The sequence below is a fragment of the Schistocerca serialis genome, chromosome 9 (assembly GCF_023864345.2).
Source record: "Schistocerca serialis cubense isolate TAMUIC-IGC-003099 chromosome 9, iqSchSeri2.2, whole genome shotgun sequence".
In the NCBI taxonomy this organism is placed as follows: Eukaryota; Metazoa; Arthropoda; class Insecta; order Orthoptera; family Acrididae; genus Schistocerca; species Schistocerca serialis.
In genome coordinates, this window is record NC_064646.1 from 270018376 (window position 1) to 270041287 (window position 22912).

The following is a 22912-nucleotide window of genomic DNA, read 5'->3' on the forward strand; positions in this document are numbered from 1 at the left end:
GACAATGAATTCACGGTGTTCTTATTTCAATTTCCAGGAGTGTAGTTTAAAAACTCTACACCATTCTTATGAAATCGAGTGAAGGAAGTCAGTACAGTTCCCATTAATTGTTTTTGTTTTCATCCGTCAGGAGTGGAGTAATCCTCCTGGGGACAAACTGTTCTGTAGCTCATATCGCAACTAAAATTTTGATAAATAACTGATCGTGAAATTTCAGCAATGTACAAGCTCAGTCCATCAATAGTGAAACGTATATCCAGCTGAAATTTTTCTTCATTTCTAGATCTGACTTCATCACTCAAAGGTCGGCCTGATCATTCTTCATCATGAATAATCGTCCACCATCAAGCATGATGCACCAGTGTCTAACTGAAGCTTCTTGTATCACATTTCCACAAACGTCGATTATCTATCTGTAAATTTCGATAGAGAAGAGGCGGGGTAGGCGGAAGAGGAGAATTGTTAGACTTGTCAGATAGAAACGATCTTTACTTTAATAATTATCGCCGTCCACTGTGGCCGAGCGGTTCTAGGCGCTTCAGTCCGGAATCGCGCTGCTGCTACGGTCGCAGGTTCGAATCCTGCCTCGGGTATGGATGTGTGTGTTGTCCTTAGGTTAGTTAGGTTTAAGTAGTTCTAAGTCTAGGGGACTGATGACCTCAGATGTATCCAGTAAGCAGTATCCACGCAATCTACATACTTGGTCCTCAGTTGTTACCGGGTCATTCTGGAGCTTTTTTTTTATGCCCTCCGTCCACGTGCTCCTTAATTTTCCTCTACGTCTTTGACCTTCTGTGCTTTCGATCACTGTAGGGTTTTCTATCGTGATATACCTAAAGTTCCTCATCTTCTTCACAGTATTTTGGCCTTGGAAGATTCCGTGATGAAGTTACAGACTTTCAGGGACGCTGGACAAGAATAAATACATCAATTTGAGGTAAGGGACACTGGTGTGGGAAGTTATAAGCGAAAATCGTTACGATACCTCTGACAGCGAAATACATGTACCAATACTGTAGTTGCTACGACTGTAGGGTAGACAACTTTCAGAGGTGGTAGTATGGACCAAAATAAGAAAAAAAGTCTAGCAAGCAAGGGTTCCAAAGTGCATACCTTAAGAGCTATGAGCTCTTGTTTATCTCTTCTACTGAACAAGTGCCTACAGCTTTTAAGGTACGTATTTTAGAACCTATGTTTACCCGGCTTTTTCTCTCGTTTTGGCCCTTAGCTGTGAAAGCTGGCTTCAGTCTGGAACCGCGCTTCTGCTACGGTCACAGGTTCGAAACCTGCCTCGGGCATGGATGTGTGTGATGTCTTTAGGTTAGTTAGATTTAAAAGTCTAGGGGACTGATGACTTGAGATGTTAAGTCATATAGTGCTTAGAGCCTTTTTTTTTTGTGGAAGCTGCCTGTCCTACAGTCTTAACAACTACTTATCGTTACATATATTTGACTGTCAAAAATTTCAGAACGATTTCCGCTTATAACTTTCGACTCTGCCGTTTCCAGACCAGGATCCCTTACCTGAAACTATTACATGTATCCTTCTTCAGCTTCCCTAAAGATTTGTAAGGTCATCACGGGAACACCTTTTGTATTTCGGTTTATTTTCTCAGAGACTGTTTTATTTTTTACTCTTCTAGTCCACGAAAGGCTCAGAGTCCTTCTCTAAACACACATTTCAGAACAATGGTGTTTATTTGGATTCACTTTTTTATGTCCACGACTTGCATTCTTACTATGGGAATGTTCAGAATTTCAACCATTTTTGAGAATGAGAATTTCACTCTGCGGCGGAGTGTGCGCTGATATGAAACTTCCTGTCAGATTAAAACTGTGTGCCGTACCGAGACTCGAACTGGGGATCTTTGCCTTTCGCGGAAAAGTGCTCTACCATCCGCGCTATCCAAGCACGAGTTCGAGTCTGGGTTTTAATCTGCCAGGAAGTTTCATATCAGCGCTCACTCCCCTGCAGAGTGAAAATCTCATCCTGGAAACATCCCCCAGGCTGTGGCTAAGCCATCTCTCCGCGTTATCCTTTGCTACAGGAGTGCTAGTTCTGCAAGGTTCGCAGAAGAGCTTCTGTGAAGTTTGGAAGGTAGGAGACGAGGTACTGGCAGAATTGAAGCTGTGAGGACGAGTAGATGGTAGAGCACTTGCCCGCGAAAGGCAAAGGTTCCTAGTTCGAGTCTCGGTCCGGCACACAGTTTTAATCTTCCAGGAAACTTCATTTGTGTTTTGGTTAGTAGTGACCTTTTCCTTTCTTTTGACAACGTCCTTAATTTAATTGTAGAGTTATTTTTATATGTGCTCACCTTATTTTTTGCTATTGCAGATCCTAAATATCTATGTTTATCGACTTCCGCAATTATTCCTCATTTTGTCCTCACATCAGTTTTCACTCCTGTAGTAAAAACTATTGTTTCTTTAAATTTAGCCTAAGACCAACTTTTTCAGTTTCCTTTCGTATTTTTCCATCATACTGCTATTGCTTTCTCGACTGTCTGCTATAAGTGATTTGTGACCAGTAAGTCCTGTTAAAAGCCCCCTCCTTTAATTACAGTTTCCATATCTGTTAAACCTCAGACAGGATTTCAACTTAATAGTGGTATTTGGTGTGTTGTTGTGACAGGACAATGCACTGCCCGGAACTAGAGGCACCAACGCTTCTGCTGTGGAGGAGCACACGGGCCCTTGGATAGAGCAGCAGAGGCCGTCGCTGGCCCCGAGGAACCGCGAGGAGCGGCCGCCAGTCAAAAACTCTGCCGGCACGGAGGAGGGGGCAGAGGCGGGGGCGGAGGACAAGGAGGCTGCGGAGTGGCGGGCGCGCCCCGGCAAGCGGCCCCCGGGCAGCGTGCAGCCCGCGCCGCTGCTGCCGCCCTCGGACCGCAGCCGCTCGCCGCCCCCGCCGCCCCCACCCAAGAAGAAGCATGCCACGACGCCGACCCCGCCGCACACCGTCGCCGACTCCAGGGTGCCGGCTGACGGCGGTCACGACGCCTCCACCACGACAGTAGCCAGTACCGCGACTGGCGCCAGGACGACGCCACCGCCCACCACGTGAGTTGATCAACATTCGCACAGGTAACTAAAGTGACGTCGCAACATCGTGCAGTGGCACCTTGAGATGGGGTGCCTACAAGTAATTTGGCCCGTAGCTACGAAGGCGGCGTGATAGGGAACGGACAGCCGTAGGGGCGGGTGTTCCGTTGCATGCGGTAGTACTGAAGGTGAGATAATACACTACTGGTCATTAAAATTGCTACGCCACGAAGATGACGTGCTACAGACGCGAAATTTAACCGACAGGAAGAAAGATGCTGTGATATGCAAATGATTGCAAAGTCTAAGAGAAAGAAGAAGGTTCTGCTGTTAGGTAGTTCTCATGGTAGAGGTGTAGGCCAGCAGTTGCAGGAAGTTTTGGGGAGTGAGTACCAGGTCACCAGCATTGTGAAGCCTAATGCAGGATTGGCTCAGGTGACTTTTAACATAGGGGGGTTATGTAGGGATTTTACTAAAGAGGATCAGGTAGTGATTGTGGGTGGGGCTGGTAATAGTATTGATAGGGATGGGGAGTATGACATAGATGGTGACCTGGAAAAGATAGCCACTCAGACTGGCAACACGAATGTGCATTTCGTGGAACTGTTTCAGCGTCACGATCGGCCTCATCTTAATACAGCCGTCAGGCGTAATAACATGAGACTTGGGGGTGCGCTGATGACAGAAGGCATGGGTCACATTTCAGTGGTGTCGGTGGAGTCTATCAGTAGGACGGGTTTCACTAGACATGGCCTGCACCTCAACAGGTATGGGAAGGGGAGGTTGGCAAAACTTGTAGGTGACAGCATAGGTGGGGGTGATGGGATCACTCATGGGAAAATTCCGGTAGTTGTGGGTGTTAGAGCTGTACCTTTTTTAGATTGAAGTCAGCTGATAGGTATTCCTGCTTAAGGGAAGTCTCTCTAACAAAGAAGCCACTTTCTACAAAGCTTGGGTATCCGATTAATGAGAGAATTAGTATATTTCATCAAAATATACAAGGTATTAGAGATAAAGTTAGTGAACTGCTTATAGATGTTGACTCTGAAATTATTGGTATATCTGAACACTTCTTAAATAAGGAGATAATTCAGAGGCTTCCTTTACCAGGATACAGGTTGGCTGGCAGCTTTTCTAGGAGCTCTTTGCGGTGTGGGGGAGTAGCCATGTATGTGAAAAACGGTATCCCATTTGAGTCAATTGATGTTTCAAAGTACTGCACTGAAAAGGTGTTTGAATGTTGTGCAGGTGTGGTTAAATTTAGTGGAGCTAAACTTCTTACTGTTGTTATTTATAGATCCCCAGACTCCGATTTCACAACTTTTTTGCTAAAGCTAGAGGAGGTTCTTGGTTCACTTTATAGGAGATACAAAAAGTTAGTTATATGTGGTGACTTCAATATTAATTGTATAAGTGATTGTGCAAGGAAAAGGATGCTGGTAGACCTCCTTAATTCATATAATCTTATGCAAACCGTATTCTTTCCAACGAGAGTGCAAGGGAACAGTAGAACAACCATAGACAATATTTTTGTTCATTCGTCATTATTAGAAGGGCATTCTGTTAGCAAAAAGGTGAATGGCCTTTCAGATCATGATGCACAAATTTTAAGTCTAAAAGTTTTTTGTGCTGCAACACATGTTAAAGATAGTTACCAACTTTTTAGGAAAGCTGATCCAGTTGCTGTACAGACTTTTGTAAACCTTATCAAGGAACAAGAGTGGCAAGATGTTTATAGTGCTGATACAGTAGACGATAAATATAATGCTTTCCTCAAGACTTTTCTCGTGCTTTTTGAAAGTTGTTTTCCGTTAGAACGTTCAAAACAGGGTACTAGCACAAACAGGCAGCCTGGGTGGCTGACTAAAGGGATAAGAATATCTTGTAGAACAAAGTGGCAATTATATCAAAACGTTAGAAACAGTCAAAATCTAAATACAGCAGCCCATTACAAACAGTATTGTAAGGTGCTTAAAAAAGTTATTAGGAAGGCAAAAAGTATGTGGTATGCAGATAGAATAGCTAAGTCTCAGGATAAAATTAAAACCATATGGTCAGTCGTAAAGGAAGTGGCTGGTCTGCAGAGACAGGTCGAGAATATAGAATCAGTGCGTAGTGGGGATGTCCGTGTTACTGATAAGTCGCATATATGTACAGTACTTAATAATCACTTTCTGAATATAGCAGGTGAACTAAATAGAAACCTAGTCCCAACAGGGAATCATATAGCGCTCTTAGAAAAAAGTGTTCCGAGACTGTTACCTGAAATGCTCCTCCATGATACTGACAAGAGGGAGATTGAGTTAGTAATTAAATCACTAAAGACCAAGAACTCTCATGGATATGACGGGGTATCTAGCAGAATACTGAAGTATTGTTCCACATATGTTAGCTCAGTACTTGGCCATATCTGTAACTTTTCCTTTAGGAGTGGTCGGTTTCCTGACCGATTAAAGTACTCGGTAGTGAAGCCACTTTATAAAAAGGGAGACAGGGATAATGTTGACAATTATAGACCTATTTCTATGCCATCGGTGTTTGCTAAAGTTATCGAGAGGGTTGTATATACAAGGTTACTGCAGCATTTAAATTCACATAATTTGCTGTCAAATGTACAGTTTGGTTTTAGAAATGGCTTAACAACTGAAAATGCTATAGTCTCTTTTCTCTGTGAGGTTTTGGACGGATTAAATAAAAGGTTGCGAACGTTAGGTGTTTTCTTTGATTTAACGAAGGCTTTTGACTGTGTTGACCACAAAATATTACTGCAGAAGTTGGAACATTATGGAGTAAGGGGAGTAGCTTACAATTGGTTCGCCTCCTACTTTAAGAACAGAAAGCAGAAGGTAATCCTCCGCAATATTGAGAGTGGTAATGATGTTCAGTCCCAATGGGGCACTGTTAAATGGGGCGTTCCCCAAGGGTCGGTGCTGGGGCCACTGCTGTTTCTTATTTATGTAAATGATATGCCTTCTAGTATTACAGGTGATTCAAAAATATTTCTGTTTGCTGATGACACCACCTTGGTAGTGAAGGATTTTGTGTGTAATATTGAAACATTATCAAATAATGTAGTTCATGATATAAGTTCGTGGCTTGTGGAAAATAATTTGATGCTAAATCACAGTAAGACTCAGTTTTTACAGTTTCTAACCCACAATTCAACAAGAACTGACATTTTAATCAGACAGAATGGGCATGTTATAAGCGAGACGGAACAGTTCAAGTTCCTAGGTGTACGGATAGATAGTAAGCTGTTGTGGAAAGCCCATGTTCAGGATCTTGTTCAGAAACTAAATGCCGCTTTATTTACCATTAGAACAGTATCTGAAATAAGTGACATTTCAACACGAAAAGTAGTATACTTCGCATATTTTCATACGCTTATGTCATATGGTATTATTTTTTGGGGTAATTCTTCTGATTCAAAAAGGGTATTTTTGGCTCAAAAACGGGCTATTCGAGCTATGTATGGTGTAAGTTCGAAAACCTCTTGTCGACCCCTATTCAATAGTCTGGGAATTTTGACATTGCCCTCACAGTATGTATTTTCTTTAATGTCGTTTGTTGTTAGCAATATTAGCTTATTCCCAAGAGTTAGCAGCTTTCACTCAGTTAATACTAGGCAGAAATCAAATCTGCATGTGGAATGCACTTCCTTGACTCTTGTGCAGAAAGGAGTGCAGTATTCTGCTGCATCAATTTTCAATATGCTACCACAAGAACTCAAAAATCTTAGCAGTAGCCCAAACACTTTTAAGTCTAAACTGAAGAGTTTCCTCATGGCTCACTCCTTCTATTCTGTCGAGGAGCTCCTGGAAGAGCTAAAAAAAATTAAGCAAATTCCAGTGTTACATTCTTGATTTTCTTTATTTAAACTAACGACTTGTCACCTGAATATGTTTCTTATATTTCATTTTATCTGTTTCTACAATCGTGTTATAATTTCATGTATTGACTCGTTCCATGACCATGGAGACTTCTCCTAAATGTGGTCCCACGGAACAATAAATAAATGAATGAATGAATGAATTAGCTTTTCAGAGCATTCACACAAGGTTGACGCCGGTGGCGACACCTACGACGTGCTGACATGAGGAAAGTTTCCAAACCGATTTCTCATACACAAACAGCAGTTGACCGGCGTTGCCTGGTGAAACGTTGTGATGTCTGGTGCAATGAGGAGAAATACGTACCATCACGTTTCCGACTTTGATAAAGGTCGTATTGTAGCCTATAGCGAATGTGGTATATCGTATCGCGACACTGCTGCTCGCGTTAGTCGAGATCCAATAACTCTTAGCAGAATATGGAATCGCTGGCTTCAGGAGGGTAATACGGAACGCCGTACTGGATCCCAACGGCCTCGTATCACTAGCAGTCGAGATGATAGGCATCTTATCCGCATGGCTGTAACGGATCGTGCAGCTACGTCTCGATCCCTGAGTCAACAGATGGGGACGTTTGCAAGACAACAGCTATCTGCACGAACAGTTGGACGACGGTTGCAGCAGCATGGACTATCAGCTCGGAGATCGTGGCTGCGGTTACCCTTGAAGCTGCATCACAGACAGGAGCGCCTGCGATGGTGTACTCATCGACGAAGCTGGGTGCACGATTGGCAAAACGTAATTTTTTCGGATGAATCCGGGTTCTGTTTACAGCATCATGATAGTCAAATGGTTCAAATGGCTCTGAGCACTATGGGACTTAACTACTGAGGTCATCAGTCCCCTAGAACTTAGAACTACTTAAACCTAACTAACATAAGGACATCACACACATCCATGCCCGAGGTAGGATTCGAACCTGCGACCGTAACGGTCACGCGGTTCCAAACTGACGCGGTTAGAACCGCACGGCCACACCGGCAGGCTCATGATGGTCGAATCAGTGTTTGGCGACATCACTGTGAACGCACATTGGAAGGGTGTATTCGTCATCGCCATACTGGCGTATCACCCGGCGTGATGGTATGGGTTGCCATTGTTTAAACGTCTCGGTCACCTCTTGTTCGCATTGACGGCACTTTGAACAGTGGACGTTACATTTCAGATATGTTACGACCCGTGGCTCTACCCTTCATTCGATCCCTGCGAAACCCTACATTTCATGAGGATGATGCACGACCGCATGTTGCAGGTCCTGTACGGGCCTTTCTGGATACAGAAAATGTTCGACTGCTGCCCTGGCCAGCACAATCTCCAGATCTCTGACCAACTGAAAACGTCTGCTCAATGGTGGCCGAGCAACTGGCTCGTCACAATACGCCAGTCACTACTATTGATGAGCTGTGGTATCATCTTGAAGCTGCATGGGCAATTATACCAGAACACGCCATCCAAGCTCTGTTTGAATTAATGCCCAGGCGTATCAAGGCCGTTATTACGGCCAGAGGTGGGTGTTCTGGGTACTGATTTCTCAGGATCTGTGCATCCAAATTGCGTGCTAATGTAATCACATGTCAGTTCTAGTATAATATATTTGTCCAATGAATACCCGTTTATCATCTGAATTCCTTCTTGGTGTAGCAATTTTAATGGCCTGTAGTGTATGTCTCAGAATAGCAAAGTGATTCGCAGCAAGTTGTTAAGAGCGGCGACACCAACAGCCGACAAGAGAAAAGGCTTGCGAACGAGAATTACGGCCGCTGACATTCACTACCTGATCAAATGTATCCGAACACCCCTGAGTAACAGGAAATGGACCACTAGAAGTCACAACAGGTGGACCCGCAGATATAAAAGGAGGCGTGGAGTATTGTGTCGTCAGTTCGCTACGGGCACAAACCCGTCATTAGTCCCACTTCCCGTCCAAACTATCGCAGAGGATTTTTGCCCATGGCACTTTTTTACTCAGCCCTTAAAACCGCTACCGTTCAATCATTTTCTGTCAACTATCTTCCGGTGAGACCGTATTGGTGAGTGATGGTGCTCGGACATAGAGACAACACCGCAGACCTGCATCCTGTGACACCTACATTTTAATACTAATCACACTGTAGAGATAGCAGTAAAACTTTATGTGATGGACATCATGCTACGAGTAGTGCAGGCATGGAAGGGCTCTACGCCGGCCGATGTGGCAGAGTGGTTCTAGGCGCTTCAGTCTGGAAACGCGTGACCGTTACGGTCGCAGGTTCGAATCCTGCCTCGGGCAAGGATGTGTGTGTTTTCCTTAGGTTAGTTAGGTTTAATCCTTAGGTTAGTCAGGTTTAACTAGGTCTAAGTCTAGGAGACTCATGACCTCAGATGTGAAGTCCCATAGTGCTTAGCCGGCCGAAGTGGCCGTGCGGTTAAAGGCGCTGCAGTCTGGAACCGCAAGACCGCTACGGTCGCAGGTTCGAGTCCTGCCTCGGGCATGGATGTTTGTGATGTCCTTAGGTTAGTTAGGTTTAACTAGTTCTAAGTTCTAGGGGACTAATGACCTCAGCAGTTGAGTCCCATAGTGCTCAGAGCCATTTGAACCATAGTGCTTAGAGCCATTTAAATCGACTGTTGAGGAAAGTACGCTGCGATTCCTCCACATACATTCGGAGACCTCTCTCAAAGTACCCTAGCAGAGTTATAGCCGTCATGGAGGCGGAGTGTGGACACTCCCCAAATTATCTGTTTCAGTGACCTGCTGAATGTTTAATAATACACTCCTGGAAATTGAAATAAGAACACCGTGAATTCATTGTCCCAGGAAGGGGAAACTTTATTGACACATTCATGGTGTCAGATACATCACATGATCACACTGACAGAACCACAGGCACATAGACACAGGCAACAGAGCATGCACAATGTCGGCACTAGTGCAGTGTATATCCACCTTTCGCAGCAATGCAGGCTGCTATTCTCCCATGGAGACGATCGTAGAGATGCTGGATGTAGTCCTGTGGAACGGCTTGCCATGCCATTTCCACCTGGCGCCTCAGTTGGACCAGCGTTCGTGCTGGACGTGCAGACCGCGTGAGACGACGCTTCATCCAGTCCCAAACATGCTCAATGGGGGACAGATCCGGAGATCTTGCTGGCCAGGGTAGTTGACTTACACCTTCTAGAGCACGTTGGGTGGCACAGGATACATGCGGACGTGCATTGTCCTGTTGGAACAGCAAGTTCCCTTGCCGGTCTAGGAATGGTAGAACGATGGGTTCGATGACGGTTTGGATGTACCGTGCACTATTCAGTGTCCCCTCGACGATCACCAGTGGTGTACGGCCAGTGTAGGAGATCGCTCCCCACACCATGATGCCGGGTGTTGGCCCTGTGTGCCTCGGTCGTATGCAGTCCTGATTGTGGCGCTCACCTGCACGGCGCCAAACACACATACGACTATCATTGGCACCAAGGCAGAAGCGACTCTCATCGCTGAAGACGACACGTCTCCATTCGTCCCTCCATTCACGCCTGTCGCGACACCACTGTAGGCGGGCTGCACGATGTTGGGGCGTGAGCGGAAGACGGCCTAACGGTGTGCGGGACCGTAGCCCAGCTTCATGGAGACGGTTGCGAATGGTCCTCGCCGATACCCCAGGAGCAACAGTGTCCCTAATTTGCTGGGAAGTGGCGGTGCGGTCCCCTACGGCACTGCGTAGGATCCTACGGTCTTGGCGTGCATCCGTGCGTCGCTGCGGTCCGGTCCCAGGTCGACGGGCACGTGCACCTTCCGCCGACCACTGGCGACAACATCGATGTACTGTGGAGACCTTACGCCCCACGTGTTGAGCAATTCGGCGGTACGTCCACCCGGCCTCCCGCATGCCCACTATACGCCCTCGCTCAAAGTCCGTCAACTGCACATACGGTTCACGTCCACGCTGTCGCGGCATGCTACCAGTGTTAAAGACTGCGATGGAGCTCCGTATGCCACGGCAAACTGGCTGACACTGACGGCGGCGGTGCACAAATGCTGCGCAGCTAGCGCCATTCGACGGCCAACACCGCGGTTCCTGGTGTGTCCGCTGTGCCGTGCGTGTGATCATTGCTTGTACAGCCCTCTCGCAGTGTCCGGAGCAAGTATGGTGGGTCTGACACACCGGTGTCAATGTGTTCTTTTTTCCATTTCCAGGAGTGTATGTGAAAATAAAGTCTGCAGTTAATAGCGAAAGTGTACACCACAGTCAAAAGACTATTTCAGTACCACAAGGTGTACACTGTATTCGCAATTAACTGATGACGTACAGAAGAATTCAGTTCTACATTGTGTAGCCATTTATGCCATGGCGATGTAGGGCAGGTAAAGGTTTACCGACAACATCGCCCGTTCCCGTGTCTAACTGTCCATCGCTTTGTTCTTCTGTTGCAGGCCTACTCATAGAGAGTACTAAGCTACAGCTAGCGAGTCTGCGTACGATCTTTTTAACAGGTTGTTACTGTACAACCAATAATCTGATAAGCCAGTAGCTTCTGATTAGGCTACTGATTAGGAACATCAAGTGTGATGGATGCTTTTAACAGCCGAATTGCGTGGCTTAGCAGGCGACAACAAACTGCGGTGGCCTCCCCATTGGGATACAGGGGTTGACTCGCCCAGCGCTAGGAAAGATGATGATGACGATGATGTTTGGTTTGTGGGGCGCTCAACTGCGCGGTTATCAGCGCCCGTACAAATTCCCAACATTTTATCAGCCCAATCTCTCCACTTACAATCATGAATGATGATGAAATGATGAGGACAACACAAACACTGTCATCTCGAGGCAGGTGAAAATCCCTGACCCGCTAGGAATCGAACCCGGTACCCCGTGCTCCGGAAGCGAGAAAGCGACCGCGAGACCACGAGCTGCGGACGCTACGATAGACAATGCGTTTCTGCACAGAGGCCAAGTTACATTGAGCAAACTTTAGAATTCACGAAGGACGCCACAAATTCTATCTAATGCCACATTATTCATTATGGTATGAATTGCATGATTATTTAGTTAGACCCCACTCTAGGCCTCACTGAAGTAAGTGATTCATGGATTTCGTTAAGTTATTAACTATTTCCCTATGATAATCACCACTGAAGTGTAATAGTTTAGTTAGGCCCACATCCTGCAACAAAATCTTCCTGCTCTAGACCACAAAGTCGACTCACCCTTCTTTCGTTATTTGACTTCCAAATAAGATGATTTTTTGGATTTCCCTTGCGATTAGTGAAGATCATTTTTAGCGCGTCCAGGAGATGGTTCTATATTTGGTCATAGTCTGTGAAATTGCCAGCGATGATTGTTCTTGCTCTGTGTCTATTACAATTTGCCGGTGGTTTCCGTTAAATTTGTGCCATTTACAACCAGCGCAATGGCACTTACAACCGGCGCTTCTGGTGTGGGTGGAAAACAGCTGCAAGAAAATAATTCGTTGCTGTGAGAAACTAACGGCTAGACATGCCAGACGCATGCGCTCTTCGGGGAAGGCCTGCAGTTCTGGCGACAGCAAAGAAACGCAGGAGCGAGGTGCCTCCCTAACGGGTCTACCGCTAGCGGAGCTTCTGCTTGCTGTGATAAGCTTGCGGTTACCCAACTCCCACAGTCAGGTTGAACAGAACGAACACAGTCTCGACTTCTCACTCATTTCCTCATGAGGCGTCGGCTGAGATCGTAAATCACGCGCTTTCCGAGGGCGATTAGTGCTCACGTTGGCGAGGCCAAAGCAGCCAACACACGCATCTCACCAAAGAAAGAACATCTACGTCAACATCTACATCAACATCTTCACACTTGAGTGCCTGCTGGCAGAGGGTTCTTCTAACCACCTTCACACTATTTCTCTACCCTTCCACTCTCTAACAGCGCATGGGACAAAATGAGCACTTAAATGTTTCTCTATGAGCTCTGATTTCTCTTATTTCATAACGGTGATTGTCCCTATGTACGCTGGCGGTAATAAAATATTTTCCCATTCGGAGGAGAAATTTATTGATTGAAATGCCATGAAAAAATCTAGCAGTAACACAAAATCTGTTCGTTTTAATCACCCCCAGCTTGCGTATCATATCCGCGCCATTTTCTGGCATAATTCGCCATAATACAAAACTGGCCACACACCTTTGAACTTTTCTGACGTCTTCGGTCAATCCTATCCGGTAAGGATCCCATACCGCACAATCGTCCAAACGTAGTGTAGACAGCCCGTTTAGTAGATCTGTTGCACCTTGTAAGTATTCTGTCAATAAAACACAATTTTTGGTTTGCCTTTCTCACAACGTTATATGTGTGATCGTTCCAATTTAAGTTGTTCGTAATTGTAATTCTTAGGTACACACTTGAAATGACAGGCTTCAAATTTGTGTGATTTTTCGTTTAACCGAACTTTAACGGATATCTTCTCGTGCTCCCATGGGTCTCACACTTTTCCTTACTGAAAGATAAACACTTTTCGCACCACACAGATACTGTGTCTAAACAATTTTGCAATTGATTTTGATCTTGTGATGTCTTTACTAGGCGGAAGATGACAGCACCATCCGCAAACAAGCTAAGAGATCTGCTCAGATTGTCTCCTGAACCTTTTACGTAGATTTGCAACCGCAGAGGCCCTATAACATTGCCTTGGGAAATGCCGAATATCACTCTTATTTTAATAGATGATTTTCCGTCGATTACTACGTAGTGTGACCTTTACAACAGGAAATCAAGAATCCAGACGCAGAACTGAAACGATACCCCATAGGCAGGCAATTGAAGTAGAAGCCTCTTTGGAACGGTGTCGGAAGCTCTCTGGTAATCTAGAAATATGGTACCAATTTCAGATCCGCTACTGATAGCGCTGATTACTTCGGCCGAATAATGAGCTAGCTGTGTTTCACAAGGACGATATATTCTGAATCTGTGCTGGTTACGTGTCAACAGACCATTATCTTCTAGGTAATCCATAATGGAATTATTCATGTTGTGAATCCAGACAGTTACACTACCTGACAGAAGGGGTTGTTCTCTTTTGTTTCTCCCTCTATTCAAGCAACACTGTTCAAACCACACCGATTTAAATATCACGTATAGTGGGCCACGTAAGACGTAACACAAATTGGGAAATGGTTCAAGATACCAAAATGAGGTTTACGGCAAGTAGTTTTGTGGCGTTCCTAATGTTCTTGACTCCTGTATCAGACGAGAAATTGGAGCAAGTACGTTTTATTGTAAGGGCATTACATACTTTCTAAGTGACATTCGAAAACTCTTGACAAGACAGGTACACTGAAGAAATGTTTGGTAATGTTGACTTTGAAACTTTTTACCAAATTGTTCGAGGAACGTTGTAAAACTGAAAGTCGAGGCGACTGCAATTATCTATTGCTGCGTGTACGAATAACTTGGAGCTTGAATGAAACCACACTTGGTAGTACTTACACCTTACTAGAACATTGCACTCACCTTGCCGAGTCGCTAGTATTTGAGCAGTGGGGCTGCCTTTGATGTCCCGTGAAGAAAACCGAAATAATCAGTTGCCAGCTCGAATAAATTATGTTGAATGTCTGAATCTCTGTGGAGGAATGGCAGCCAGTTCTTCCTCAGGATCCGAAACCAGAGTAGGTCTAGAGAGACATCGACGTTCTAGCGCATCCGAAACTTATATGAGAAAAAGAACGATCACAGCTATATCTTTAGAATGTCTTTGTTATATCACACGTCTAGTTTCGGCGGCACGTTACCGTCGCCCTGTGGACACACCTCTGCCAAAAGAGTATTTGACTTCTTAGGGCCACGCGGAGTGGCCGCATGGTTTTACGCGCCATGTCACAGACTGCGCGGCCTCTCTCGCCGGAGGTTCGAGTCTTTCCTCGGGCATGGGAGTGTGTGTTGCTGTTAGCTTAAGTTAAAGTAGTGTGTAAGTCTAGTGACCTATGACCTCAGCAGTTTGGTCCATTAGGAATTCAAACGCATTTGAACATTTTTTTTTGACTTCTTTGGGGCGTTTCTGTGGGATCATTGTTACTAGCACCCGTGGGCTAGCTTTCATCAGGAGTCCATACTTGACACAGTGTTGCCTTCCACTGCACCAAAGAAATTAAATACTCTTTTGGCATTGGTGGGACCTGAGGATGGTGGTAATGTGCCACAGAAACTAGCAGTGCGACAGAATAAAGACATTCTCAAGATACAGCTGTGGTGATACTTTTTCTCATACATATAGTCAGCATGCAACAAGACGGACATCCATAGATTGTACATCTCAAAGCCGTTTCCCAGGATTCAGGTCGGGACTCAGGACAGGCTATTACATTTCAGGAATGTCATTGGCTACAAACCATTGCCTCATCGATGCTGTTTTATGACAGGCTACATTGCTATGCCGATTCAATCATTGCTTCCGATATGTTCCTTTACCGTACACAGCACACAATGCCGTAACATGTGTTGATATTCTTCCAAATTTAGCGTCTTCTTAAGCACGTTATGTGCACCACACCATAACGACGAAAAACACGCTTTTATCGTAACAGCACCGTCTCTTCAAAGGTGATTCATCACCGTGAATCACTTTTCAGTGGCGCCGCTCTTTACACCTCCTCAAACGTCACTTAGTGCTGACTGCGGAAACGTGTGGCTCATGAAGAGCTCCTCGGCCTTTGTATCCCTCTCTTTGTAGCTGCCTAAGCACAGACATTGAACCGCACTGGGTGGCCGCCCGGTCTCAGGCGTCTTGTAACGGTTCGCGATGTTCCCTCCGTCGGAAGTTCGAGTCCTCCCTTGGGCATGGGTGTGTGTGTTGTCCACAGCGTAAGTTGGCTTGAGTTGGATTAAATAGTGTGTAAACTTAGGGACCGATGACCTCAGCAGTTTGGTCCCATATTACCTTACCACAAATTTCCAAAAAGAAAACAACTATTGAGCTAGCTGAACTGCTGGTAGCACTTGGGAAGTCACGAGTGATTCCTTCCGCTGTTTTTGTGCCATCCTTTACATCCAGCCTACTCAACACTCGACGGTCCCTGGCCGTCAGTACGTATCTGTCTGCTCTTAGTTTAGATTTGACTGTCCCTTCCAATTTCCTCTTCGCAACCAGATCACCAACAGTCGACTTGAGCAGCTTTAGAAAGGCTGAAATGTCCCTAAGGGATTTGTTACTCAAGTGACGTCCAATGACTAGTGCAAGTTCGAAGTTGCTGACAGCTGTTCCCCGACCCATTCCGCTGTCACTGCTTCTCTACGGACAATACAATAACGCCTCCCCCCCCCCCCCCCCCCAACTCCGTTTATAATGGCGTGTCCACCTCTAATGACATCTGGCGGTTAATTCAGGGTTTCACAGTGGCATCTGGATACTTTTAATCAACTAGTTGCTATTTGATCAACTAAAGGCTATTTACAATTTATACAGAAACCAGATGACAATTATAAGACTGGAGGGGCACGAAACGGAAGCAGTGGTTGAGAAGGGAGAGAGACAGCGTTGAAGCCTATCTCCGATGTTATTCAGTCTGTATATTCAGCAATCAGTAAAGGAAACAAAAGAAAAATTTCGAGTAGGAATTAACATATGTGGAGACGAAATAAAAACTTTGAGGTTTGCCGACGACATTGTAATTCTGTCTGCGACAGAAAAGGACCTGGAAGAGCAGTTGAAGAGAATGGACAGTGTCTTGAAAGGACGATATAAGATGAATATCAATAAAAGCAAAACGAGTATAATGGAATGTAGTCGAATTAAATCAGGTGATGCTGAGATACTAGGTTAGGAAATGGGACACGTAAAGTAGTAGATGAGTTTTTCTCTTTGTGGTGAAAAATAACTGATCATGATCGAAGTAGAGAGGAAATAAAAATGTAGACTAGCAATGGCAAGGAAAGCGTTTCTGAAGAAGGGAAATTTGTTAACATCGAGTATAGATTTAAGTGTCAGGAAGTCTTTTCTGAAAGTATTTGTGTCGAGTGTAGCCATGAATGGAAGTAAAACGTGGATCATAAATAGTTTAGACAAGAAGACAATAGAAGCTTTCGAAATGTGCTACAGAGGAATGCTGAAGATTAGATGGGTTGATCACATAACTAATGAGGAGGTATTGAGTAGAATTGGTGAGAAGAGAAATTTGTGGTACAACTTGACTAGAAGAAGGGATCGGTTGGTAGGACATGTTCTGAAGCATCAAGTGATCATCAGTTTAGTACTCGAGGGAAGCACGGACGGTAAAAAATGGTAGAGGGTGACCAAGGCATGAATATACTAAACAGATTCAGAAGGATGTAGGTTGCAATTGTTACTCGGAGATGAAGAAGCCTGCACAGGATAGAGTAGCATGGAAAGCTGCATCAAACCAGTCTCTGGACTGAAGACCGCAACAACAACAACAACTACAGCGTGTTGTAGCTGTCACTGATCTCTACTTAAACTGAACATCGAACTGTAGCTGGTAGAGAGTGCTGCCCTCGTACTTCTTGTCTTGTGTACTGACAGCATGGCGGACACGAAGTGACACTAGAATGCGAAAGAAAATACTTTCAGACTCTGTCCCAATGATTCCATTACATCAGATATTCCTGCTTTCTGGGGTAGAAATAAATAAACTTTTTCAAAAATCGGTGCAAAAAAAAGGCGTCTCTTTTGCTGTATGATTTCAAAACTCTTGTCTGAATCGGACATTGACAGACTCATCAAACAATTGATTCTGCCCTATTTCGCTTAAGGCTTAGTCTTACATTCAGTTGTCGTGCTCTAAGTTGCAATGGAAACTGTAAAAAGTGTTACTATGTAAGACAAACATTTAACTATGTACATTGAAATGTAAAGGACAGCAGTCTATATCAGAATCTGTAATTTATTGTAGATCTAAATTTCGGCTGTAACATAGACATCATCGGTGGATTACTAGAAGAGTCGTATAGATATAATCTTGTCAGAGCATAAACATGTGACAAATGGCACTAACATTTACATGTCACATGTTTATACTTTGACATAGTTATGACTATACGGCTCTTCTGGTAATCCACCGATGATGACTATGTTATAGTCAAAAGCAACATCTATAATAAATTACAGAGTTCCTAGATAACAGAACGCAGCATGTCATTCTCAATGGAGAGAAGTCTTCCGAAGTAAGAGTGATTTCAGGTGTGCCGCAGGTGAGTGTCATAGGACCGTTGCTATTCACAATATAAATAAATGACCTTGTGGATGACATCGGAAGTTCACTGAGGCTTTTTGCAGATGATGCTGTGGTGTATCGAGGGGTTGTAACAATGGAAAATTGTACTGAAATGCAGGAGGATCTGCAGCGAATTGACGCATGGTGCACGGAATGGCAATTGAATCTCAATATAGACAAGTGTAATGTGCTGCGAATACATAGAAAGAAAGATCCCTTATCATTTAGCTACAAAATAGCAGGTCAGCAACTGGAAGCAGTTAATTCCATAAATTATCTGGGATTACGCATTAGGAGTGATTTAAAATGGAATGATCATATAAAGTTGATCGTCGGTAAAGCAGATGCCAGACTGAGATTCATTGGAAGAATCCTAAGGAAATGCAATCCGAAAACAAAGGAAGTAGATTATAGTACGCTTGTTCGCCCACTGCTTGAATACTGCTCAGCAGTGTGGGATCCGTACCAGATAGGGTTGATAGAAGAGGTAGAGAAGATCCAACGGAGAGCAGCGCGCTTCGTTACAGGATCATTTAATAATCGCGAAAGCGTTACGGAGATGATAGATAAACTCCAGTGGAAGACTCTGCAGGAGAGACGCTCAGTAGCTCGGTGCGGGCTTTTGTTAAAGTTTCGAGAACATACCTTCAGCGAAGAGTCAAGCAGTATATTGCTCCCTCCTACGTATATCTCGCGAAGAGACCATGAGGATAAAATCAAAGAGATTAGAGCCCACACAGAAGCATACCGACTATCCTTCTTTCCACGAACAATACGAGACTGGAATAGAGGGGAGAACCGATAAAGTACCCAGGGTACCCTCCGCCACACACCGTCAGGTGGCTTGCGAAGTATGGATGTAGATATAGATGTAGATCTGTGACTGACTGCTGTCTATCTTTACATTTGAATATTCAACGGTCGCTGTACATCACTGGTATTTAATTATGTCCATTTCCAAAATAAAATGTCGCAAGCAATGTAGACGCCTCTTGAACGAAGTTTACATTGTCTCTTCAGAAATGCTTCTATGAATGAACTAAACAAATTCTCACTGATAAAATGTGCGTCTACTTTGCAATCCACAGCGAAGTACACTTTTACATTCTTGGTATATCAAGGGATGCATTACCTACAACTATTTATGATGCCGCTCAATGTTGCAGACATATGCATTTGCAAAAGCGACAGTCTATTTCTTTCTCTTAAAAGGTATTTTTTACCGAGTTTTCAGTAAGATTACGTGCATATCTGTGAATAATATGTACACTATTTTGACAAAAGAAATGCACGTACAAGGTGGAAGCTAATGTACACACCTCAAAAGGAGTCAAGAATATCATTCTGTTTCCTACAATGACTTCTTATAGTAAACTCACTGAGGTTCGTACAACATCTTATAAACAAAATAAACTTAATTCCTTCTGAAAACCCGAACCATTTTGGTGAGTTTCAAAAAATTCTTACAAAACAAAGCCGGCTCTCTTCTAAGTGCACGTTTGGAAACAACAACAATGAAAATCTTTATCTTTTTAGTAGTGAATAAGTCCTCCCGGCACACGGATGAGTATTTCCGCTCCGCGAGGCATGCTCTGGATGACACCACGAAGTTTGTCTAGAGGTATGAGGCCTCACTCCTCAATGGCAGCTTTAGTGAGATCCTGACGATTATCAGCTGGATTCTGATGGTATGCAATGGCCTTCTTTAACAGGTCCCATGCCATGTCTGAGGACTGTGCAGGCCAATGCATTAGACTGATGTTACATCTTTGAAGATACCGAGACACTGCTAGAGTACGATAAGGTCTTGCAATGTCATCGACTCGGATGAAGTTGTCACCGACGTCAGGTCTGTAGCGCCTTACAATAGTTTGTAGGACCTTTTGGAGGTACTAGGGACAGTCAAATTGCCGCAGATGGGAATCAGAGGTGTCAGCCGTCCCATAATTATTGCCCCCCAGAGCAATATACTTCCACCTGCAAGCGGATGGACTTCCTGAACGTATCGGCGTTCCTAGTGTCATCTGTGAGGTGTATTGTTCGCATTTCCAGTTTCTCTATACTTTCTACACACTTTAGACACACCACTTTGAGTGACGTGAAGATTTTACTGTGTATGAGCTGCAGAAAGCAAAGCCACTATCCTGACCCTATCGAAGTGTTGTATGCCTCTACGTGACATGTTACTGCAGTGCTAAACACAAACTGAATGAAGCTGTTGTTGGTACTGGAGTGCTCGCAGTGTGCCGTTGCGGCATGACCGGGAAACGGCCACAAAGCATGCCATTAGTAAACACCGTCCAGTATACGGGCCCTATCTGGATAATCCATCAAGTGCGTAGGTCAATGAGACCTCTGGTATCGTAGAGTACATTTTAAGAATAGTATTCCAAACACGTGTTGAACAGTGTATTTCGGGAACAGTTTTGCAATGCTGGTCGTTTTCCAGCAGGATGTCATAACGGTACAAAACACACAAGATATTTGTGAGGCCTTCAATTTTCTGTTACCACTTCCAGGAGCAAATTCAGGTGACAGATTATAAAGATCACAGCTTATGTGAAGGAAGATGATATTCTGGTTACGTGGGCGTCTTCCAATGCAGTTTTGCGATCTATACGAGGTGTTCCACAAGTCGTATTACAGGTTGCAGTGGGGATTTAATAGATGGTTCAAATGGCTCTGAGCACTATGGGACTTAACAGCTATGGTCATCAGTCCCCTAGAACTTAGAACTACTTAAACTTAACTAACCTAAGGACATCACACAACACCCAGTCACCACGAGGCAGAGAAGGATTTAATAGATAACGTTTTGGTAAGGAACCCACGTACAGAAATTTTTCATTTGGATATAACGTTAAAAGGTGTTCCACAAGTCCTGTTACAGGGTTTCAAAGGTTATACAGGGGATTTAATACATAAAGTTTTGGTAAGGAAGTCATGTAAAAAAAATTTTTTTTTATTTGGATGTAACCTAAGTTTGAGGAGCGAATCAGTTTCAAATCTTCCTTTTGGGTGGGAGTGATTAATTTATCAATTTAATTAATTTACATATGATTTTGATATCAAAATTGCACCAGTACCCCACTACCCTACTACTCACTCATTGTCGAGACGTCCTAGGACAGCGTGTGATTTCTGCTTTGGAAGAGCACAAGGGTGCGGAAACCACAGTTCTCGTGCAAGATGATTGGTGAATAATAAAATCAGTGATACACCTTTGTCATTTGTTTGACTTTTCTGCTTTCGTCCGTTCCTAATCCATTACATATGGAAAAAGTGTCTAAACAACTTTCTTGCATTAACAGCTCCAGATTTTCACTTGGTGATTAAAATTGGAACTAATTTTTTCGATTGTAAATCGGTTCCGTATTAATGTATTAGAATATCGAGGAAATTGGTACTGACAAAAATAAGTCTCTCAAGGCTGCTCATGAGTTGCAGTCGGTTGAGACCATCTACCGAAAAGACGAAGTTCTGGATTCGAGTAGCAGCTGCAGCACTTTGCTTTAATCTGCCGGTATGTTGCAAAATACTGCACACCTGGCTGAAGAGTTAAATATTCTTTCTGGGAAGTACCCACTAGTCTGTGACAAAACCGCTTCTTCGAAACATCTTTTTCTCAAGAACTGCTAGTACCACAAGACCTGCATTGGAACTTGAAACTAATGCTTTTATTTTTAGTAGTTGGAAACGTGTGTGTGCTACGCTATCAATGTGAAAACAAGTACTTTTAATTCCGATGATCATGTGTGATATAGAATCGACTCTGTTACCCTGCTTTTAAATACAAACATAATTTTGCAAATTACTTTTTATGTATGTGATACCAATTAATCTAAACTGCAGCTGACTGTTTGGAAATGAATGAAAAGAATGATTATTGATAATACTCAGAATAGCTTACTTGTCCAACAATCAGACACAGTGGATAAATGTTGCGTAACAAAAACTGTGCCTTGTTATAAAACGCAGCCACTGAATTTATATGAAATTTTTAAATGAAAATTGTTCCTAATATTCCCTCAAAGGTTCGTTTAGGCCGTATAGTTTTTTTTCCCTTAGCAACGGATAACTCGGCTGTGCTCTGTCAGCACTGAAAAAATGACTAGCTGAACGATGAGTTGCGTTATTAGCTTATTGATTCAGATTTTGTAGCAAGCTGCTCACTGTTCACGCAATGGTGCAAGCTTTGACGATGCATCTTTTTGCCAAACACGTTTTTCATTCAAATAGAGAGGATGAGCTTCAGTGAAAATATTTCGTATATAAGTAAGAGGGTATTTTGCAGTTTAACTACACAAAAAAAGTCGAACTGACGTAAACTATTACTCTTTCTCAACATTATCTTTCTCAGTATTGTCATAAACCATACTGAATATTTTTAACAGACGCTTTTTAAAATTAGGTAGAATTTACTCTTTTGAATTTCTACGAAATATTTTTAAGTTAATCTTAGTGGGGGGAAGCTAATTAGAATTCTACACATGACTAACAATGCTCTCTGGATACAAACACGCAGATATTGTTTAACGCAATGAAATCGTTACACTACAATGATTAATAAACTAGCAAAATAAACTCAGTGCAGATTATCTTTTTTTCAAATGAGATGTCTGTCTATACAGTCATGTCAAATCATCCCCTATCCTCGCTTACGCATCATGAAACATCTCAAACAAAAATCGCTCTGCGACACATCCACCATCGAAGCTCCTGACTCTGCCATGACATAACACTTTTTCTCCCTCTCTGGTCGACAGCTACTTCCAACTCCTTCGCTCGTCCGAGCTTTACTCGATAATATTATA

General features: G+C 43.7%; 1 protein-coding gene across 1 annotated transcript in view; it reads left to right on the plus strand.

Annotated features, from left to right (window-relative positions):
- Positions 1 to 22912, plus strand: part of LOC126419534 (uncharacterized) — a 373659-nt gene that overhangs the window by 260750 nt on the left and 89997 nt on the right. Inside the window, exon 5 of the mRNA XM_050086723.1 lies at positions 2632 to 3059. Within this exon, the coding sequence (XP_049942680.1) occupies positions 2632 to 3059 (428 nt within the window). The remainder of the gene's footprint in view (positions 1 to 2631; positions 3060 to 22912) is intronic.